Genomic DNA, 20,536 nt, shown 5'->3' with positions numbered 1-20,536 from the left:
TGGGCTGATCTTGGGCAAGTTACACTTTCTCAGCCTCAGAGGATGGCAATGGCCCCTCTGTAGAAACCTGTCAAGAAAACCCCATGATAAGGACACCTTAGGGTTGTCATAAGTCAGAAATGACTTGAAGGCACACAACTGAGAGCCAGGATTCACTGGATACCATATGCGTAATTGGGAACTTTTCCAGATGCCCTTGGTTAGTAATGATCTTTTCTTCTAGGTCCCACTCTGCTGCTCACCAGCGACAACATTAAACAGCAACTTGGCTCTGCAGCATTGGACAGGTGGGTGACCAGACTGTCCCCCTTAATGCTCTTCTCTCTACATGCTCAGCTTTTGAAGAAGCCTGTCATCTACTTCTCTTCCAATAGAAGCCTGCTAGGGGACTGGGAAAGAGATGAAGTTCACTATTAGGGAGAATAGTTGCATTTAAGCCAGCTCCTTGAATTCCATTGCACTATGACCAAAACTGAAATGAACTCAACTTAGGGCATCTCTTCACTGTCCAGAGTGCTCTGGGCTGCCCGTGAAGTATTCTGGCCCCAAATTCCCTCTGTTGCCCTATTATTTGTTCAGTTGCTGCAAACTGAATTCAAAATGCAATGTTATTTTCACTCAGTTAATTCAGCGGTGCTGAAAGGAGAGAAGGGGACCGAGTCTTGTCCTTCTCAGTGGGCACAGCCAAAAGCAAACTGCCAGATCCTCTCCTATTCCTCCCTGATACCTTTTGCCATCTTAAATACATTCTAATGTTACTGTGCCTCACATGTGCTAGTTTTCATCTGTGAATTGTTGGAGAGTATGCACTGAAGCTTACCAGTAGCCCTAGGCAAGCTTAACCTGCTTCACGAGGACGTTGTGAGGACACAGTGGGATGCATCTCACCTCTGCCGCCACGGCTATGTACATCAAGAGCAAATGGGATGAACTAGAAATAGTTCCAACCTTGTAACATTAGGATTCTCCAGTCAACAGGGAAAAAAGTGGATATATATTTAAACTGCCATTAAGCTGAGCCAAAAAAATAATCAAAAAATCAGAAATCTTAATTTTCTGTAGGCTTATGTTTCGTTCGTCAAGCCCTTGAAATACCAGGCAAGCTGTCAGGTTAATTAGCCCTGCTTTTGAATGAGTGGATGTATTTTCTCTACTTTTCTGATAAGTTGTCATGCAATGTCTGATTAACGGCTGGCAGCTGCGCATCCGGTGTCTTTGATGTGGGGTTCGAGGCTGAAACGGGAGGCAGGAGAAACAAATGGTGAGAGGCAGCTGGGGGGAAACGCTGGGTGCAAGGGGCCAAGCTGCCATGGAACAGGTGCAAAGGAAAGAATCCCATGCTTCTGGGCCTGGTTGACTGAGACTTTCGCACTCTTGCACAGCTCCTGTTCACTTTCGTTCCTGATAGTTTGTGGTGGTGTGGGCTGTGACATACAAAATGGTGGCTTGGAGTATGAGTGAGAAGCCATTTCAGGAAAATACTGGGATTAGTCTGGAGGTGAAGATTTGGAGGAGGGTTGCGGGCCCCATTAGAAGAAAAAAACGTGGAAGGCAGCCATTTTCACTATGTTTTTAGGCCTTGCTGTGCCATTTTAGGCCCAAGAGAGTCCTTTTTTTAACAATAGGAAGTGATGGAATTCACTTCCGTTCTTTAAAAAAGGCCTTTTATAGTCCTAAAATGGCCTGAGGTTACCTGCTGTGTTTCATGGCTCAGTGGGAAAAACTTGATCACCCAAGTCCCAGTCCAGTGCTAATAACACTGGCTTTCCAAGCCAGCAAGCTGGGCTGTTCTCTAGTCAGAACATGTTCTAATGCAGTCCATGTTCTAAAGCAGTCTCTTTCCAGATACCAAGCCCTAGGGACAGAACAAACAGAACACAGGGAAAGTCACTACTGCCTTTATGTCTTGCTTTGGGGCTTCTTGGAGATCATTTGCTGGGCACCTGTGGGAAGGGGGATAGGCTAGATAAGCCTTCAGTCTCAACTCAAGCAAGACCAGTTACACCGCACAACTGCAGCATTCACATCTTTCTCTTCCTGCAGCATCAGGCATGACTAGTGCTGCAAGGGCACCCAACTTGCAGCGTATACTTCTTGCTCATGACATCCTTTCCTTTTTTGCCCTTCTCCTTTTTCATGTCAGCATCCATGAATACCGACTATCCAGCTGGCTGGGCCAACAGGAGGACATGCATCGCATTGTGCTCTACCAGTCAGACAGCACCCTTACCCCCTGGACCCAGCGCTGCATCCGACAGGCTGACTGCATCTTGATTGTAGGCCTGGGAGAACAGGAGCCGTCCGTCGGAGAGGTGAGGCATTTCTAAAGAAGCATCATGGAGTGGGGCTTCTCTGGGATGTTAGATTTTCAAGGCTTTTTTTTTTCTGGGTTAAGCAATACACCCTAGTTTCAATCCCCAAATTCATATCCTGGAATCAAGGCTACACCTGAACATGTAGAAAGTACTGCTAGATAACCTTAGCCCACCCATATACTCCAAGAAGTAAGCGACTAGGCTTTTCCACGTCTGACTGGTTCCTAGGCTGCACACGCCATGTTCCAAAACTCCCTCCACAGGTCATGTGGTCATCTACCCACACTGGCCTTACCTAACATCTTTTCCCCTGCCTTTGTCCCTCAATTGCCATAGTTAAAACCAAACTTGTCACCTCATCACCATAATCACAAGTTTTGCATTTCTATGGCTATTTATACCGTTTGAGTATAAAGCTCCTTCCTGGGCACCAGATCACTCCATGCGTCTGAGTAAATAGACCTAGTCTACAAATGTTCATCAACACAGTTCATCTCAAAGCTGCTACAAGATCCCTTTGCATGCCTTTACTGAGTGAGCGCTTCTGATCCATCTATCCCAGTATGGCAGCAGCCATTCAGAATTTCAGAAAAGAGTGCCCCCTCGGCTCTGCCTGGGGAAACTGAGGATTAAACCCAATACCTTCTGCATACAAAGTCTGTACTCTGACACTCAGCTATGGCCTTTCCCAAGAATGTTTATATTGCAGAACTGGAAGTTGAAGCTAGTGTCCCTCAAGGGGCCATTCTGTCTCCCATGCTTTTCAACATTTACATGAAACCGCTGGGAGAGATCATCTGGAGACATGGGGCGCGGTGTTATCAGTACGCTGATGACACCCAAATAGTCTTCTCTATGTCTCCGACTGATGCAGTGACCGGGGTTGGCGTCTCTCCGTTCGTGGCCTGTCTGGAGTCGGTAATGGGATGGATGAGGGACAACAGACTCAGCCTGAATCCAGAGAAGACGGAAGTACTCGTGATAGGTTCTCCCAGTCCAGGGTTGGCGGTGGTTCCACCCGTCCTGAACGGAATCACGCTTTCCGTGAAGGACTCTGTACGCAGCTTGGGGGTGCTCCTGGATTCGTCGCTCCACCTTACATCTCGACGGTCAGGAGCACCTGTTATCAGCTCCAGCTGATACGCCAGCTGCGTCCCTACCTTGACCGGAGGGACCTTGAAACTGTTGTACATGCCCTGGTAACCTCTCGTTTGGATTTCTGCAACGCGCTCTACATGGGGCAACCCTTGTACCATACCCGGAAGCTGCAACTTGTGCAGAATATGGCAGCCCATCTGGTCACTGGTACTGCTAGGGCCAGTCATATAACACCAGTCCTTAAAGACTTACATTGGCTGCCTATTCGCTTCCGGGCGCAATACAAGGTGTTGGTTATCACCTATAAAGCCCTAAATGGCTTGGGCCCAGGGTATCTGGAGGACCGCCTCTCTCCGTACAATCCGCCCCGCGCACTCAGACCATCAGGGCAGCTATTGTTAAGAGTTCCAGAGGCAAAATATAATTCCACCTCTAGGAGGGCCTTTTCCATCTCGGCCCCCAACCTCTGGAACGCGCTGCCCTTTGAGCTCCACTCAGCTACCTCCCTAGCCCAATTTAGGAAGGGGCTAAAAACCCATTTATTTGAACAAGCTTACCCCTGACCAGAATCTCCCCCCCCCCCCCCCCCCCCGTCGTCAGCATTGTTTGTCGGCATGAAAATTTTATTATTTTTATTGAACTGTTTTTAACGAATTCTGTATAATTTGCCGCTGTGTTGTTATGTAGTTTGTTGTTCACCGCCCTGATTTTTAGAAGGGTGGTATACAAATTATTATTATTATTATTATTATTATTATTATTAAAACCACACTCAGATTTTGCTAGTGTGTATATAGTGTGGTCTATGTTTAAACAAGCCACATAACAAACCGAAATGCCAGCTGTCCTGTATTTGGTACCACTGTAGATGAAATAATGTGGTCAGATGTCAGAGTAGGGTGGGTGGATGAAATTTGAGAAAGAGAGAGAACAGTTTTGTCTTTCTGGATTGCTGTTCCTGCCAGCTGTAGCCTGCTTAGCACCACTGTAAGCAAGTCAACTTTTTTACAATCGGCTTTTGTGCTGCAATTGGTGCCCCAGATTAAGTTGCAGGCACTGGATTGTCTTGGATGAGAGTTGGGCTGGGCTGTGTAATCTTCTTTTGCCTTTGCCTTCTTTTGCTTCTGAGAGCAGCTTTTCCAAGGGCTCTTTTTCCCCCGTGACCCTGCAGATCAAAAGGGTATGTAAGCTGGAGAATTGCTCTCTCATTCTCTCTCTTTCTCTTGCTCTCTCAAACATATACACACACACCACAAGTACTGCTGGGTACACACAAAGCAAAATCCAAATGTGTCCATTTTTGCACTCTGTAACCTTCTAAATTTTATTTTATTTTATTTTTTTCCTTGCTTGTAAATAAAACCACACCATTTTATCGGTGACCCAACCGCAGCTTAGGAGCTGGGAATGATGGTGAAATGATTTTAGGAACCCTTGAAATCCTTATTTGTGAAATACCCATGTTATTAGCACCCATATCATTAAATCAGAGTAGATTCATGCTTAGAAATATCCCTGTTATAATGACTACCTATTTCGTTTCCCCAGTCATGATCATGCAAACCCTAGTCCTTTCCATACAGGATTATGCTCTAAAATTAGGTTCCAATCTTTGTATTTCTAAAGTGTGGTATCAACACTTTAAGATATTACTATATTCTCTCACATAATTTTATCCTGCTTTTGCTAGTCATGGAGGAGTTGCCCGAAAACCCCATCTCAGTCCTTCAAAATGTTATGTGGTCCCTCCAAATCCATCATCTTTTTGTTCACTGAGATTAAACAGAAGTTGCTTGCAGACTTTCAAGAATTAATTTTCTGCCATTGAAGACTTTGACCTATTTTTTTCTTTTAAAACAAAACAACTAAGAAAGATAATTCGGAAACCTATTCCCATGGGAATGCTGAGTTTGTGTCACATGCTTATAGTTTCATGTGGTGGGATTTAACTAGCCCAGGAACTGGACTTATAGTGTAGAAACCCAGCAGGTAGTGTTCTCTCTCATTGGCTTTCTGTGGCCAGAGGAACAGCACCATACTGGTTTGAAGGGCATGATATGCTGGTTCCCCTACAGATATGAGGTGTCATGGTCACCCACATGATTTCTTTCTTTTTCTTCTAGCTGGAGCGGATGCTGGAGAACACAGCAGTCCGAGCCCAGAAACAGTTGATCCTGCTGCACCGAGAGGATGGGCCCCTTCCATCCCGGACTGTGGAATGGCTCAACATGAGGAGCTGGTGTTCAGCTCACCTTCACCTTCGCTGCCCACGCCGTGTCTTCTCCCGGAGGAGTCTACCCAAGCTGGTAGGTGTGTGGCATCAGGAATGCCCCTGTTTTGTCACCCTTTCCCATCCTGCCTCTTTTCTGTTTTTGCCATTTCAGTGGTGGCAACAAGTTTGGAGAGGCATGGCAGTATTTGCTAGAGTTTGTATGTGGCTGTGACTGCTGGCATCCTCTCTACATCTTCTTTGCTATCAAAGGTTCCTGACCGTTCTTCCTTTTCCTTTCCTGCCCTGTCTTTTCAAAGCCTTTGTCTGAGGATTTGGCAGCTTGTTTCCATGGCTGTGAGCTTTCTGCAGAACAAAATGTGCAGTATCCTTCTGAAGTGTTGAACCACTCTGGCATAGGGGAAAAGATTCATTGGTTGGTTGTTCGACAGCCAGTTCTACTCTTAATATGTGCTAAAAGGCAAAGCTTTCAAGGAGGAGAAGGCGAGCTGTGTTCCTTTGATGGAGCAGATTTCGCTTTTGCACCTCTTTGAGGCCGGTTTGTCATGACCTTGGAGTTTGTCATGACCATGGAGTACAATTGATGAAACCCACGAATGACACTGCAAACTAAGGAAGTGTTAATGGGCATGAGATTGGGAAGCTGGAGGAAGGAAATAGGATGAAAGTGAAATGATTCTGACAAACATGTAGTGCAAGGTCATTGTTGATTCTGAAAGGGTAGCTTCTTACAGTGCAGGGGCCCATCTGCCCCTAGAAGTTGGTCTGTCCCTGGAAATTCTTGGAACAAGTTCTTTGGTTGTCATTTATGAACTTCGAGATATGAGTGAACTTTGAGATATGTATCTCAGGGGAGGAAAATAAAAGGAGAACTGGTGAGAACTAGGAGCCTGAAACCTAGAAGCAAAGCATGACATGCCAACAGTGTTAGGCCTGGCTATAATAAGGGTGAATTTTGGTCATTCTAATTCTGAGCTAAATGTTCTCCAGGTTTGATTTTTGGACTGTTAAGGAGAATCATATTCCAACAGCTATGTTAATCTCTGTGTGTATGCATGTGTTTGGCATATGTATGTACGTCGAACGCCAATCGTATGTTGCATTGTGCCTAGTTTTTTTACGATCAGCTGGTAATGTGTGTGTTTACGGTGCAGATTTTATATGGCAGATATTGGAGATTAGGTGATACAAAAGAATTAGGGAGGTAAGACTGTATGAAATTGCTGTTGTCGGTTAAGAAGCTATATTCAGATTCAAGACAGAGTACCCTAGTTCATTGTCAATAAATTGACATTCTTTTATTGTTAACTGGAGAGTCAATGTAATTGGAGAGCTTGTCCATGAACTGATTTTTCTATTAATTAAATTATCGGCATTTATTTCAGTAAGAGAAATGTTTACATAACGTAAGATATGATATACTGTGTATCCCTGGCTATGAACTCACTTAAGGCTTTTGGCATGATACTGTTCTTTCTGCCTTGATCTTGCAATATGGGGTAAAAACATTGGCCTGTGTTACAAGGTTATTGCAAACATCCCTGTGATGTTTGGACAGTGTCAGCAGGGAAGGTGCTATAACTTAGTAGTAGAGGAAAAGTGTTTTGTGATCCAAAGGAGGTAGGTTCAGTTCCTGGTTTCGCTAGTTAAAAAGATCACAGAGTGGAAAAGATCACTTTCTTCTTTCCAGATAAGAGCCATTATAGCCAGAAGAGGCAATACAAGACTATGAGTTATCCAAGGTCTCACTCCGTCTAGGGCACTCTTTTATGTTTGAGTGTAAGGTGTTAGGATGAAAAGAGAGTGGACTTTCTGTGCCAAAGCAGGCTGGTCTCATGGCCAACTCTCAAAATTGTTGACCAGCTTTTAGATGGCAACTCTGACTGTCAAAATGTTTGGACCATTCCGCATTTAGATAGGTAATGGAAGGCAAGTGAGTCAGGATTATGAAACAGGGATAAAGCATGGATGGGTGGGATATCACTGTTCTATGCACTGCTTCATATGTCAAGGAGGTAACATGGTGATTGATAGTGTCAAGCTAGAAACAGGACATGCCCATCAAGTGCAACCTATGATGCAGTGTAAATCAAGGAGATGTCCATCATTCTTTCCTGAAGCATGTACTTGCCATGGTTGTTTCATTCTTTCATACCTCCAAGTTGACACCTAAAAAGGCACATTCTAGTCCTACGTTGTGCTTACATTTGGAGCAAATGTACATATATATCAGTGGCTGGTATGTTGCATCTTAGGAGTTTTCCTGTAATGTATCCAGACACAATCTACAGTACTTGCTTTTGTTCACTATATACAAGGTCCTTTTTCATGCTTGTGGACTAGCACTGATAGCCTTTCTTTCTCTCTCTTTCCATCTGTAGAAAGAGCTATACGAGCGTGTTTTTCAGAAGCCTCCAGAGAGACACTCGGACTTTTCCCGGCTGGCCCGTGTGTTGACAGGGAATGCCGTCGCTTTGGTGCTTGGAGGAGGTGGAGCACGGTAAGGCCAACCACATTGACTGTGTTGGGCTTGGGGACACTTCCATGCCTTTCTGATATTTCTTGGAGATGTGATGTTTGTTTAGGCCTAATAGCATTTCTCCATGGAGCTTGGAAAATTACTTAGAGCTTGGAAAAGAGAAAAGAAATTCCACCTAAACATTATGAAGATGTTCCTGATGACTAAAATCTTTGAGGATCCTCCCCGAATGTCCCAAGGATGCACCCAAAAGTAAAAAAGAAAAAATAGATGAGCAAATGTGACTTGTTTCAGGGGAGGGGACCAATAATGTTTGCCTTTTGTTCACATTATTTGCAAAAGGACTCTTGCTGCCCCAAAGGTAAAGCACAGAGGGTAACATCATTACTTCTAACACATGATTTCCATGTTCTGCACCAGCAGCAGTGACGACTGGAATTTCTTTGTCGCTTCTCGATGTAGCCTTTTCCTTCTCCATGTCACCAGATAGCCTTGGCTTTAATCTGAACCCTGAGATATATTTCTGGAGAACCAGATCCTGATTGCATCTGTCTGTAGGCAGGGAGTTTTTTTTTTTCTTGGTATAAAGATAATTCTCTTTTGGGGAGAGATGCAACAGCATATTCGCTACTCTTCTGATTCCAGAACTGCGCTTTTCCTTTTGTTCTCCAACCCTCTTGTTTTCCACCTTTCAGTAACTATATAGTGCCAAAATACTGCTTCCCCTGTATCCTCTTATATCCTCGGTAAACTGTTTAGGTTTGGGTTCATTTAAAAACTTTGGCACCGGATCTGAGCGCTTGGAAAATGTCACCCCTTTTTTTGTCCTTGGGCATTGCTCCACCTGCAGGGGTTGGGTGGATTGAGTTGGGTTGATGCATACTGTGTTCATCGAAAACGAACCTTGGAATTTTCTTGTCTCCTGTACTTTTACATGGGTAATTAGTCCCTTGATGCCTGGCTGCCAGCCCCTCACTGATTGTTCTAGGGTTTGGGAGAAATGCCATAAGTAAAATCGCCCACACGTTGTTCCAGCCCAAAGGGCTTTTATGCCTCTCTTTCCTTTGTTAACACTCTAAATATCCTGCCCCCCCCCCCAATATTTTAAAAATCCAAGCTGACAAGGGAGTGAGCAAGGGTTCCTTAGAATGGGTTTTGAGGGGGTGGCCCGGAAAGCCAACCTGGGAGAACATCAAAATCACAAACCCAGTGGAGATAGCAATTGTCTTGTCGTTCTGAAAGGCCTGCCTCCCACAGCTTTGCTAACAATATTTCCTAGAACTTCTTACAATGCTGTTTTAGTCTCCTTTTAACTTGCTTGTCTTTGTAATACCACTCGCTGGCAGGACTGTGTGTGCCCCATGCTTCTACAGCAGCACTGTCTTGCATGCTAATAAACGCTGCATCCCTGCATTCTTAAATGAAATGAAGCCTAAAGACCTGGAACTGCATTGGGCTCCCATTTCCTTCTCTTTATCCTGGTGTGTAAGCTTTATACAGGCCAAGTATCCCTTATCTGAAATGCATTGGGCTAAAAGTGTTTTAGCTTTTGAGTGTTTTTGGATTTTGGAATACCTGTTTTTGTATATACACTAAGCCCTTGATATCCACTGGGGTTTGGTTTCAGGACCCACCTGTGGATACCAAAATCCACGGATGTTCAAATCCCATTATAAACAATATAATGATATAAGTTGGCCAAACCAAAGTTTGCTTTCTAGAATTCATATTTGAATTCCGTAGCCGGTCAAATCTGTGGAAGGCTTGACTGTACATACATTATGTCAAAACACAAAATTCATTTGTATTTCATGTACACCTTATACATATAACCTGAAAGTAATTTCAGATAATATTATTTAATTATTTTGTGCACAAAACAAAGTACATTGAACCATCAGGAAGCAAAAGTGTCACTGTCTGAGCCACTCATGAAATAAGCTTTAGAGTATTTGAGATTTCAGAATTCTAGATAAGGGAGACTCAACCTCCTACATGACTTTGCTTCAGATATTTAAAGATTACTATCATAGCACCACTCAATCTTTTCTTCTCCCAGCTAAATACACCCAGTTCCTTAAGTTGTACTTCCCAAGTCTTAGTTTCCAGACCTTTGATCATCTTTATTGTCCTTTTTTGGACACGTTCCTGCTTATATTTTTCTTGAACTGTGGTGCCCAGAGCTGCACACACTGTTCCAGGCAGACTAGAGTAGCAATATTACTTCCCTTGCTCTGGAGCTGATATGTTGTTTCCTGGGGCTGGTAGGCTGATAGAAGACTCGGTTTGGAGGGTAGAATCTGCGAAACATGGCATCAGATGTGTTGCCGATTTGTGACAACCACACTCTTGGTTTTAGCTATCCCTTGTCTTGGAAAATGTAACAGATCCTTGGTAGTTTGTGCTGAAGACCTCATCTCTCTGTGTCAGGTGGGTTGGGGAGCAAGATAATACTTTAGCATTCTTTGCAACACTAAGTCCTCCCTGGTTTAAATAAAGGTCCCTTGGCTTCCGACAGCTGTTTAGCATTAATAGCGAATGGCTGGGGTTCTTTCCGGTGCAACTTCTCTTTCTGAATTGTCGCTGGAGGCACATAGACTGTCTCAGGAACAAGAAAAAACTAAACACCTGTATTATGTTCATGAAACAGGAGGCTTAGCCAGGCATCTCAGGTAACAATTAGGTTGTGAGTCTTTCTTCCTCCCCACGCCCCAAAAAACCAGCCACTTCATGGTAATTATCTTTTTGCCGTTTGTCATGACAGACAAGAGAACAGAAACAGCACGCTCTCTTCCCTCCAATCCCCACCCCAACCCTGGCATAAAAATACAACAGCTCCACAGATAGTGCACTCAAATTACAGCATTTCACGTCCACAGAGCAGCTTATCCAGGAAAGGAGAGGGATTTTGGTATCTATCCAAGCACACTCTGCTGGATCTCTTTTGTTCGTAGGCTAGCGGGAGAGGTATGCAGAGCTTAGCAAATGAGCATGCCTTGGCCAGGGGTCATCTTAGCCTGAGGCCGGTGTTGGCATTTTGTCTGAGACAAAGGACGAGATGTCACCGCAATCCTATAACACTGAATCTGACTTCAGCACATCAGATAGGATAGCATACAAAACCACACAAGGGGCAGCCTAGCGGGTTAGGACAAGCTCTTTGATTCTTTCCTCCAGGCTGGGGAGTTTATGAGGACAAAACAGAAACCACCTCCTCTCTTCTCACCAACAAAGCATTTCCCCTCGAGGTGCTCACTACTTCCTTATGATAAGATGGGCCTTGATCTATCAAGGGCCACAGCAACCATGGTCCAGAACATGGCAAAAGGGCTTCTTTTGGCATTCATTTGGCAGAAGCATGTGGCTAGGAAAGTGGTTTTCAGAGTTCCATGTTCCAGAGCATGGCAAAAAGGCTTCTTCTGGCAGTTCTTATCTGCCAGAATCATGTGGCTAGGACAACAGTTCTCCTCTCCATCTACATGCAGATATTGCACCCCCCTCAAAAATATTTTGTTTGTGTAGTGTGTGTATTTTCATTCATCTCACAGATAGCAGCCTATCAGTAATGCTTTTTTTCCACACACAGGCTCTTGTGCTATGTGCATCCACCGTCTTAACTTGGAGCTCTTGTGATCTCTGCCTCCTCTCTTCACTTCCCTCTCCCCGCATTTGAGAAACTGTCTTGTGGTCACTAAGGTGCATGTGCCTGCTGTGCCAAGGACAAGACATATGGATAAGCTAAGCGGGAAATGCATAAAAAAAGGAAAGCTGATTATTTATTTATTTGTTTGTTTGCTGTGTCTGAGGTTGCAGGAAGGCTAATGGGAGAAGATGCTGAGCATTGCTTTTGCAAGGACCATACAAGCCTCAGTGGTGCACATGCATGCACATAGGCTTGCCCTTCTTATTCACATTTGCCGTACTTGCGCGCTGATCTCTCTTGTCCCCCTTGAGCAACTATCACACATCCCGTTGGGGCTCTAGCTCCACAGTTTAAGAACCACTAGTTTAAGAGATTCTGAGAGTTTGAGCCTAAAAATCTTTTCCTGAATTCTGAATGGGAAACACATCCAACCTTCAAGGTTAATTGCTAAAGACCAATGGTCTGAAGCTCTGTTGACTCTCTCTTGAGAAAAGCATTAAAAACCCTGCCTACATTCTAAGAATTGTCTATTTGTTTTATTCAAAGCATGGCCCTAGGTGGGATATACATCGAATAAATAAAGGTGATTAAAAAGCAAACCAACAACACTTCTCCCAAGTTTGTCCTGGATCCAAGGAGGCAGTCAATCACTGAAAAGAGACATTTATCAAAGTGATTAACAAACAGAACTTAAAAATATATATCGTGAGCAAAATGTTTCATCTGCCACCCTCTTCGGTTGCCAAAGATGACACTTGGCTGCATGCTAGGTGGCAGTTTAAAACATTATGTTATCAGCGTTCTTCTGGTATGATTCTCTAAGCTGAATAAATATGCAAGACCCAATTGTTGTGCTTTTGTGGCCAATTCTGAACCTTCATGCTGCTTTCTGGTGCACAGTTTAAACAGGTGGACATTTTGTTAAATTTATTTATATTCCAGAATCCAGCTTTTCATAGAGCTGATTTTGGCTGTCCCAGATGTAGAGCCTTGTACTTCTTTTTTTAAACACAGGCTTGACGTTGCAGGAGTCGCATCCAATTAAAAAAAGCCTTAAGGTTTTGTTTCAAAGATTCTGCATAAGAACCTTGAGTCCCAGTTTTGAGATAAAGGCAGGGTATAAATAAAGTGGTGATGGTGGTTATGGTGGTGGTGGTGGTGGTGGTGGTGGTGATGTGCCTATTTAACAAATGCCTTTTATTTTCCCTCACCCCTTTCCTCTCCATTCATATTGCATTTCTGCAGAGGATGTTCCCAAGTAGGCGTCATCCGGGCATTGAATGAAGCGGGCATTCCAGTTGACATGATCGGTGGCACCTCCATTGGGTCTTTTATGGGTGCACTGTATGCCGAAGAGCGCAGCTATACTCAGATGAGGATCAAAGCCAGACAGTGGGCAATGGTGAGAGTTTTCCAGTGGCGTATGTAAGACAGTCAACTGGATTGCATCGGAGAGTGGTGGTCTCAACCTTTAAATAGAGGTCAGATGGTTATCTTTCAGGAGTGCTTTAGTCATGTATTCTTCCATGACAGGGGGGCTCTTGTGGTCTCTTCCAACTCTTTTAAGATTCTATGATCCTTGTGAGAGAATCATAGAATAGAAACATAGATTTGCAGGAGATCACAAGGGCTATCCACTTCAACCCCCCTACCATGCAGGAATGAGAAAGAGATAGCATTTATTTTTATTTATTCATTTTTTAGATTTATATCCCGCCTTTGCCCTAAAATGGAATACAAAGTGCCTTCATTTAGCTTGGATATTTCATGCAGCATTTTCATCCTTAAGCAAAAAGAAGTCAACACAGGAGAGACACAATATTTTTACTTGTTTTCAAACCTCTTCAAAAGTGAAGAGCTATTAAGGCCTTAAATAAGGCAGCACCTTCATTGCAGGGGGCAAGTAATAGGCCAGGCCTGAGGAGGGTGGCCAAGCTGCTTCCCAAGGGAGCGTTCCATCTTCTTCATTGCTCAGGCCAGCTGTTTCAGTGCTCATCCGTTAGAAAACTTGCATTTTCACAGAAGCATTTATTTGCTGAACCTCATGCAGCAGAACGGATGTTCCCTGGAGCCTTTTTTTGCACAATCTGACGCTAGCATTATAACCGTATTTTGTTTCAAACGATTTACCGGAGATTGTTCCTTTTCCATCTGTCCTCCTGTTAGAGTTGATCATTTCTGGTTAGCTCTAGCCTAGAGAAGGAATCATGTAGGAGAAGGGTTTGGTGAGGCAACAACAAGATTTGGGGACAGGTCTGGTTTCTGTGCACTGAAAGATGTCTTGCTTTAATTTTATTCACAGAGTGAGGATGCGGAGGGGGGTTCTCACTCATAGGCAAATTTGGAAATGCTACTTTTCAGATTACATCTTCCAGAATTCCCTGGGCAGAATAGTCAGGTTGTTTCGGTTATCCTGGGAGTTGCAATCCATGTAGTAACTGTTCCAAGCTCTGGTCTAAACTTGCATGACAGAGATGTGGGAATAAGACAGTGGATTACTTAAGTGATAGAATGGACTGAACCACTTTAGGCTGCAAGGGAGGATAGCTACCATATGTGTTATGCTGGGGGTCACAGGGGAGACATGTTGGGGAAAGCTGATAAATATTATATAAATGCCCACAAAGCTGGAATGGAAAGTGGGAAAATAGAGACTGGTTTCCTATAGTTTATTCCACAAAATGAGCAAATGTACACCAACGTTTGAGGAGCAAGCATACACAAACATTTGGTTCTGCAGGCCATAGAACATTGTTAAGACATTGGTGCTTGTATCAGGAACATTTAAGGTGGGCAGGATGGGTGTTTTTTGCATTAGACTGAACCTTTTCCAACTTCTAGTAGCTGAGGCTGGAGCAAAGGAAAAGCGTTCGCTCCAATGAGCTAGCCAAACGTCTGGTGGCGGTGTTATTTGCCACCAAGTGAACTTCAGCTTATAGCATACCAATCCAACAAACAAGACACTTCCATGAACCCTGGTCATCAACTTAGGTCTTCTCACAGCATTATTATCTTTTCTAGTGAATCACGTCATCTTTTGGCGCATCAAGTACAAGAGCCTCCGTTTGGTCATTTTGGGTTTTAGTGGGCGTTCAGCCTTAATTTTCTCTCAGATTCATATTTTTGGCAATCCTGTTTATCCCACACTTTTCAAGACTTTTCCTCCACTGCAACATTTCAAATGAGTTGACTTGCTTCCAGTCAGTTTTCTTAACTCTCCAGCTTTTACAACTGTACATAGAAGCCAGAAATACCATGGCATGGGTTTTCAAAAAATGACTGTCATTTAAGGATGTTCGCCTGCTAAATAAAGGGACATGTTTTGTTTCAGGAAAGGAGGCTCCAGAGGATTTGTGTCCTTGAAGGATAAGGTTCACAAAGAGGGAATGCAGAAACCATCTGTCTTCTCCTCTCCCTGCAATGCTTCTCTCCTAACCTTTTCTCTTTCTTCCTTTTCTTACTCCACATGCTGCCATAATGTGGGCAGAAGTGATTGACAGAGGTAAATCTTTGTCTCTAGCTTTAAAAAAAACCCAACTCATGGGGAGCAGACGTTAAAATGAGGGTGAGCTTCTCCTCTAAATCTCCCCGAGTGAAATAATAGTTCAGAAGTGGGTGTGAGGAGTTTGTATTTAATGGCATTGAAAGAAGATGAGTAACTTTGCACCAAGGCGTCCATTTTGGCGTATGTCTCCAGTGAGGCTCGAGTGAGATACATCTTGCTGTCACTTAGAGGCATTTCCTCCTTTGATTTATTGAGTCCGAGAAAATTGGTTTCATGGGGATTTCTGAGAGAGACTTGTCAGGCTTGGCTTAATTGAGAAAAAAGAGATCTGGAGATGGAAACCACAGTTCTCCCTGTCTCTTTCTCTCTTTCTCCGGTTTTGTCACCTCTGAATCTTGATAGATCAAAAGAGAATACTGTATAAACTTGACTATAAGTCAATCTCATGTATAAGTCGAGGGCAGGTTTAGGGGCCAAAATGATGGATTTTGATATGACCAATGGATAAGTTGAGAGAGTAAGACTTAGGGTCATGTAAGAAAGGATCTAAAGGGCAAAACAAGGGAAAACAATGCCAAAGAACATACAGAATTGCAGGACGCATAACTGTTTGTGTTCACCCTGAAGGATAGATGGATGATAGAACAGAGAAAGTTTAGTGCTTTCAGGAAGATTACACTCTTGCATTTCACCAGGGAATGGTTTCTATTTTTATGAGAGTTAAAGCACAATACTTACATTGACCCATGGATAAGTCGACTCAGATTTTTGGGGCCAATTTTTGGAGTAAAATTTCTAGAGTTATACATGAGTATATACAGTATGCTTTTAGCATAGCTTTCTCTAACCCAGTGGTTCCCAACCTGTGGGTCGGGACCCCTTTGGGGGGTCGAATGACTCTTTCATGGGGGTCGCCTAGGGCCAGAGGAAAACACCTATTTAATTACAGTTATGAAGTAGCAATGAAAATAATTTCATGGGTTTGGGTCACCACAACATGAGGAACTGTATTAAAGGGTCACAGCATTAGGAAGGTTGGGAACCACTGCTCTAACCTGTTGCCCTCCATATGGTTGGACTCCCAATCTCGTCATCCCAGTGACTGAGAACCTGTTCTCCTCTGCTCCTGATTTTACAAAGCTCTTCTGTACCCACCTGAGCACTGATGCAAACTACGTGTCAGAAGCAGGACCCTGAAGGCAGCCAGTTCCTGACGTTATTTTGGGTGCAGGGTTTTGGCTTCCTTCCGGCACGTAGCTCACCAATTGTTGTTGCAAAGGGCTTGGCTGCGGAAAGGTTGCCACCAGCCAGAGAATGGCCTGGCCCTTGCGTTGCCTCTTTTTGTCTTGGCCTGCCTTGCTGAATAGCTTCCACCTGTTGCCCAGTCGCTAAAATGAGTTGAGGAATGACTGCGGGTGAAAAAGGCTTTTAGGTATTTTTAGCAGCCTCCGCTCCCTGCTCTCAGCCCTCTGTGAGGAAGCCACAGAAACCAGGTCGAAGAGATTACAGAATAACAAATGGAAGACCTTTTTTCTGAGTCTTCTTTTTTGGGCCACATCTGTCATCTAGGTTCATCCATCAAGCCTCACATGCTCGGGGCTAGGAAACAAAAGGCCGGGGCTGGATAAGCTGGGACAATACACAACTGTGAGGACAGAGACCTTGTACGTTTGCATTTTGTTCCAGCTGCACGCAGGGATTTAAACTCCACAAGGCAGGAGGATGACGGGCCACTCACTTTGGTATTGTTCATTTTTATTCCCAGGCCTAACAAACTCTAGTCTACTTGAGGGGCTATTGTATTTTCAAGATACAGATCTGAGTGACAATAAGATCCACCTTTAACAAAGGCTCAGTCTGTATAATAAACCAGAGGTCAAGGAAGGCCAGTTAGGTATTGAGTGCATGCAACCAAAGGGGATGAAGCCATTGACTGAGGGATGAGCTTGCTTCCAGAAAGTTCTCACAAGATACATGGGGAGTACCCTTTATGTTGTGTGTCTGTGTGAGTGTGCCCTCAAATCACCTGTCAACTTACAGATACCCCATGTATGTCATAGGCAAGAAATACTCAGAGACTATATTATATAAATAAACAATCTTGCTTCTTTTTTAGAATATGAATTCTGTGTTCAAAACAGTCCTAGACTTGACCTACCCCATCACCTCCATGTTCTCTGGGGCCTCCTTTAATAACAGCGTCTGTGACATCTTTAAAGACAAACAGATTGAGGTAAGTGGCATGTTTGCCAATGCCCAAGCGTTAAACTGTGACAAACTAAAAAGGTTGCCCTGTCACTCTTCAGAGAGACTACTAGCCAAGAGAAAGGCCGGTTGATGATTTTCATGTCCAATCCACCCAACTATGTACATGTTCAAGATTGCCCATTGGCTACATTTGACACCATATTGCCTTTTAGGGAAAGTTTGGCAGGATGGGTGACAAAACAAAAAGTGTTCAAGTTAATTCAACACTTAAAGTTTTCTGCTGTTTGTTATCCCACTCTTACCTTCAAAGAGTAAACTCTGGCATTCCTGGGATATGATGTGCAGTTATCCTCACAACAGCCCTGCGAGGGAGGAAAGCTGCCATGAAATTCTGCTATATTGGGGATCCAAGCCCACTCTCTGGGAGATTTTTCCCGTTCTGATATGTGGGTTGCAAACAGCTGTTCTTCAAGCCCAGCCATGCAATGGTAAATTATCATCTGTGAAATTTTAAATTGCTTATGGGAGTTGTGTGCAGAACAGAATCCAGGTCCACTGCTCAACCTCATTCTCTTCATACACACAAGCAAATGTAGAGGCACCATCTACCACAACAGACAGCTGTTCCGCATCAGGTCCTTGAGCTCATATAACACCGGTGTGTCTCTTGGTGCTGTGCAGGGCATTCCCATTGGGAATGCAACCTCTGAGAGAGTAGCAGCCCTGGTGTGGGGAGTTTTGCAAAAGCCTGAACAGGGATGCTGACATCTTAAGGGGATGTTAAACTACTTCCTTAGTAAGCTAGTGGGCATACTTGTTGAGTGCCTCACAGTCTTATTTTGCATATATTCAACTGTTTCCAGCCTAACCATGCTGAATGGGGCTGATGGTGTTGCAGTGCAACATATCTGTGAATGGCACTGATTTGGAGAAGGCTGATGTAGGTCATTGCTACATGGCTTAAATTCATGCACAGGTACAGGTCCTCCTTAGCTTCTAATTGTGGTTGCACTAGCGACTGGAAGGAAGACGGAGAGGCATGTCAGCTTGTCTCTTACTAATCTGCCCCTGCAAAGAGTAGCCTCCATTTCCAGCTGTTCCTGCTGCAGATTATGTCCCTTGTATTGTTGTTTTAGCCTGTCCAGCTATGGATTTCTTGATCCCTTCTATATTTGTGAGAGAGAATCCTATAAAATCTTGGTGCGGCTATATTAAAAGAGGACTTAATTTCATCATGCATGGCTGGATTTAAATCTTTTCAGTCCAGATTGGTGTGTGTGTGTGTGAATAATCCAACTGAGCTGATGCTTTATATGTATATTCAGATTCCCCACACCCTCAAACTGTTTCTTCCTTCATGACTTTCTGGGTAGTCAGCATGTATATTCTGTATGCTTCCCCCCAACGAGTATTTTCGAGGATCATACTTTAAGATGACCTCTTTCTGCCAAGGTACTTCCCTTGAGATTTTGATGCTCTGGTGCTCATACCTCGAGGGAGAAATGCTTCTTTTTAATGTGCTTTAAAAGGCTGGGGAGTAGACATTTTCATGTTTGCTCAGGCTCACCAATTGGGGAGTTGGTTTACAAGCTTATAAACTGTCAGGTACTTTTACTCAGGTGGGACCATGTGGTTCAAAAAGCAGAGGATGGATGGGAGAGTAGGTAGACAAATCCAAAACCTTGGTGTGATGTCATGACCATGAGCTCTGCAGTGTGATCTGAGCATCAAAACAGAAATTCACAGACTGAATTTCAGTGCATTAAAGAAGTAGTAAGTGCTGTTCTTTCCCCCTTAATTAAAACTTGAAGGCGTACTTTCATATCTAAAACAGTGTACTTTCAGGCATGTAAGAGCTATGGTCTCAAAAGACTTGGTGACTGCATTAACATGCCATTTCAAGGGCTTTACAAATGTATTGGACCACAAAACACATTTCTCTGCTAGTTATGATGGGAGCTGTAGTGACATCTAGCTAAAGCCAGGATTATGATAAAACCATAAACAAACTATTGCTTAACGCTGATTATGGTCTTCATTTATTTGGACACAGGAAGCAATAATTTGAGATTTGCACATCCTAGAAGTCTTTTGCTTTCCATGTTTTAATTTTAATTTTATTCTTTTAAAAATTCTTTAAAATCATCACATCTTCACCTTAACTACCTGAAACAATGTACATGCAAATACGTTTAGTCTGTTTATATGATATTGTAATTTAAAGGTATAATTTTAATTTTGCTAGTTGTTTCTGTCACAACTATTGCCATTACATTCAGTAATATATGGAAATTGTGATTTGTGAGTAACATTAGTACAAAAAAAACATTACTAAGGATTCTTTATGGTGTTGTATGGGAGAGCAATGGAAAGGGTGACACCATGAGTTACCACATCAAGTGATGCCAACTCTAGTGATGCTACTAATACCACCTATATACCCTCGGAGTTGTTGAATAGTCAGTTACATCCAGAGTAGAAATGTAGAAAAATTGCCCCTGTCAGCAAAGATGGATTAGTCTGGCCATGCGTACTTGCTGTGGATCATGCAGAGATCCAGCGGTGAGGCTCCTCTATGGGAGTTCTTAGCAAGCCATTTGGAAATAACCAGTTTAATAAATGCTTTCCTTATGGCAGGATCTGTGGATTCCTTACTTCATAATCACGACAGACATCACTGCCTCGGCCATGCGGGTCCACACAGATGGTAAGCGAGTCTCATGGCAACAAGGGCTGGGTGGACTTGGTGTGAACACACACACTCCCCAGGGCCTGCATTGTGCTTTTAACTTCCATGTAAGCGTACTTTGTAGCTCTCCTGCCTTGATTCCCTGAAAGGGGATGGGCAAATCGCAACTTGCAAGCAGGAACCCCAGAACTGTTTTTAAGCTCCTGGAGCAGCTTACATTAACCAGCAGGTTGTTAGTCATTTTGCCAATTGCAAGGGAAGGGCAAATTACTTTCCCCATCCGTTATAATTTAAACATCCTTAAATATCAAGACCTTTTCAAGCACAGCCTGTACCTAGAAGTGCCCTCCATGTCTCGAGTGTGGCTTA

The 20,536-nt window shown here is 43.6% G+C and overlaps 1 protein-coding gene across 3 annotated transcripts in view; it reads left to right on the top strand.

Moving 5' to 3' along the window:
* Nucleotides 1-20,536, top strand: part of PNPLA7 (patatin like domain 7, lysophospholipase) — an 83,981-nt gene that overhangs the window by 52,000 nt on the left and 11,445 nt on the right. For all 3 annotated transcript variants that reach the window (XM_089535045.1, XM_089535046.1, XM_089535047.1), the window contains exons 22-28: nucleotides 224-287; nucleotides 2,144-2,312; nucleotides 5,537-5,719; nucleotides 8,025-8,143; nucleotides 13,011-13,167; nucleotides 17,387-17,503; nucleotides 20,116-20,185. In XM_089535045.1, coding sequence (XP_089391171.1) covers nucleotides 224-287; nucleotides 2,144-2,312; nucleotides 5,537-5,719; nucleotides 8,025-8,143; nucleotides 13,011-13,167; nucleotides 17,387-17,503; nucleotides 20,116-20,185 — 879 coding nt within the window. The remainder of the gene's footprint in view (nucleotides 1-223; nucleotides 288-2,143; nucleotides 2,313-5,536; nucleotides 5,720-8,024; nucleotides 8,144-13,010; nucleotides 13,168-17,386; nucleotides 17,504-20,115; nucleotides 20,186-20,536) is intronic.

Source organism: Sceloporus occidentalis, unplaced genomic scaffold (genome assembly GCF_023333645.1).
Source record: "Sceloporus occidentalis isolate IW3139 unplaced genomic scaffold, rSceOcc1.0.p SCAF_8, whole genome shotgun sequence".
Lineage (NCBI taxonomy): Eukaryota > Metazoa > Chordata > Lepidosauria > Squamata > Phrynosomatidae > Sceloporus > Sceloporus occidentalis.
Note: the sequence above shows the minus strand (reverse complement) of the source record. Positions and strands in the feature narration are given on the sequence as shown.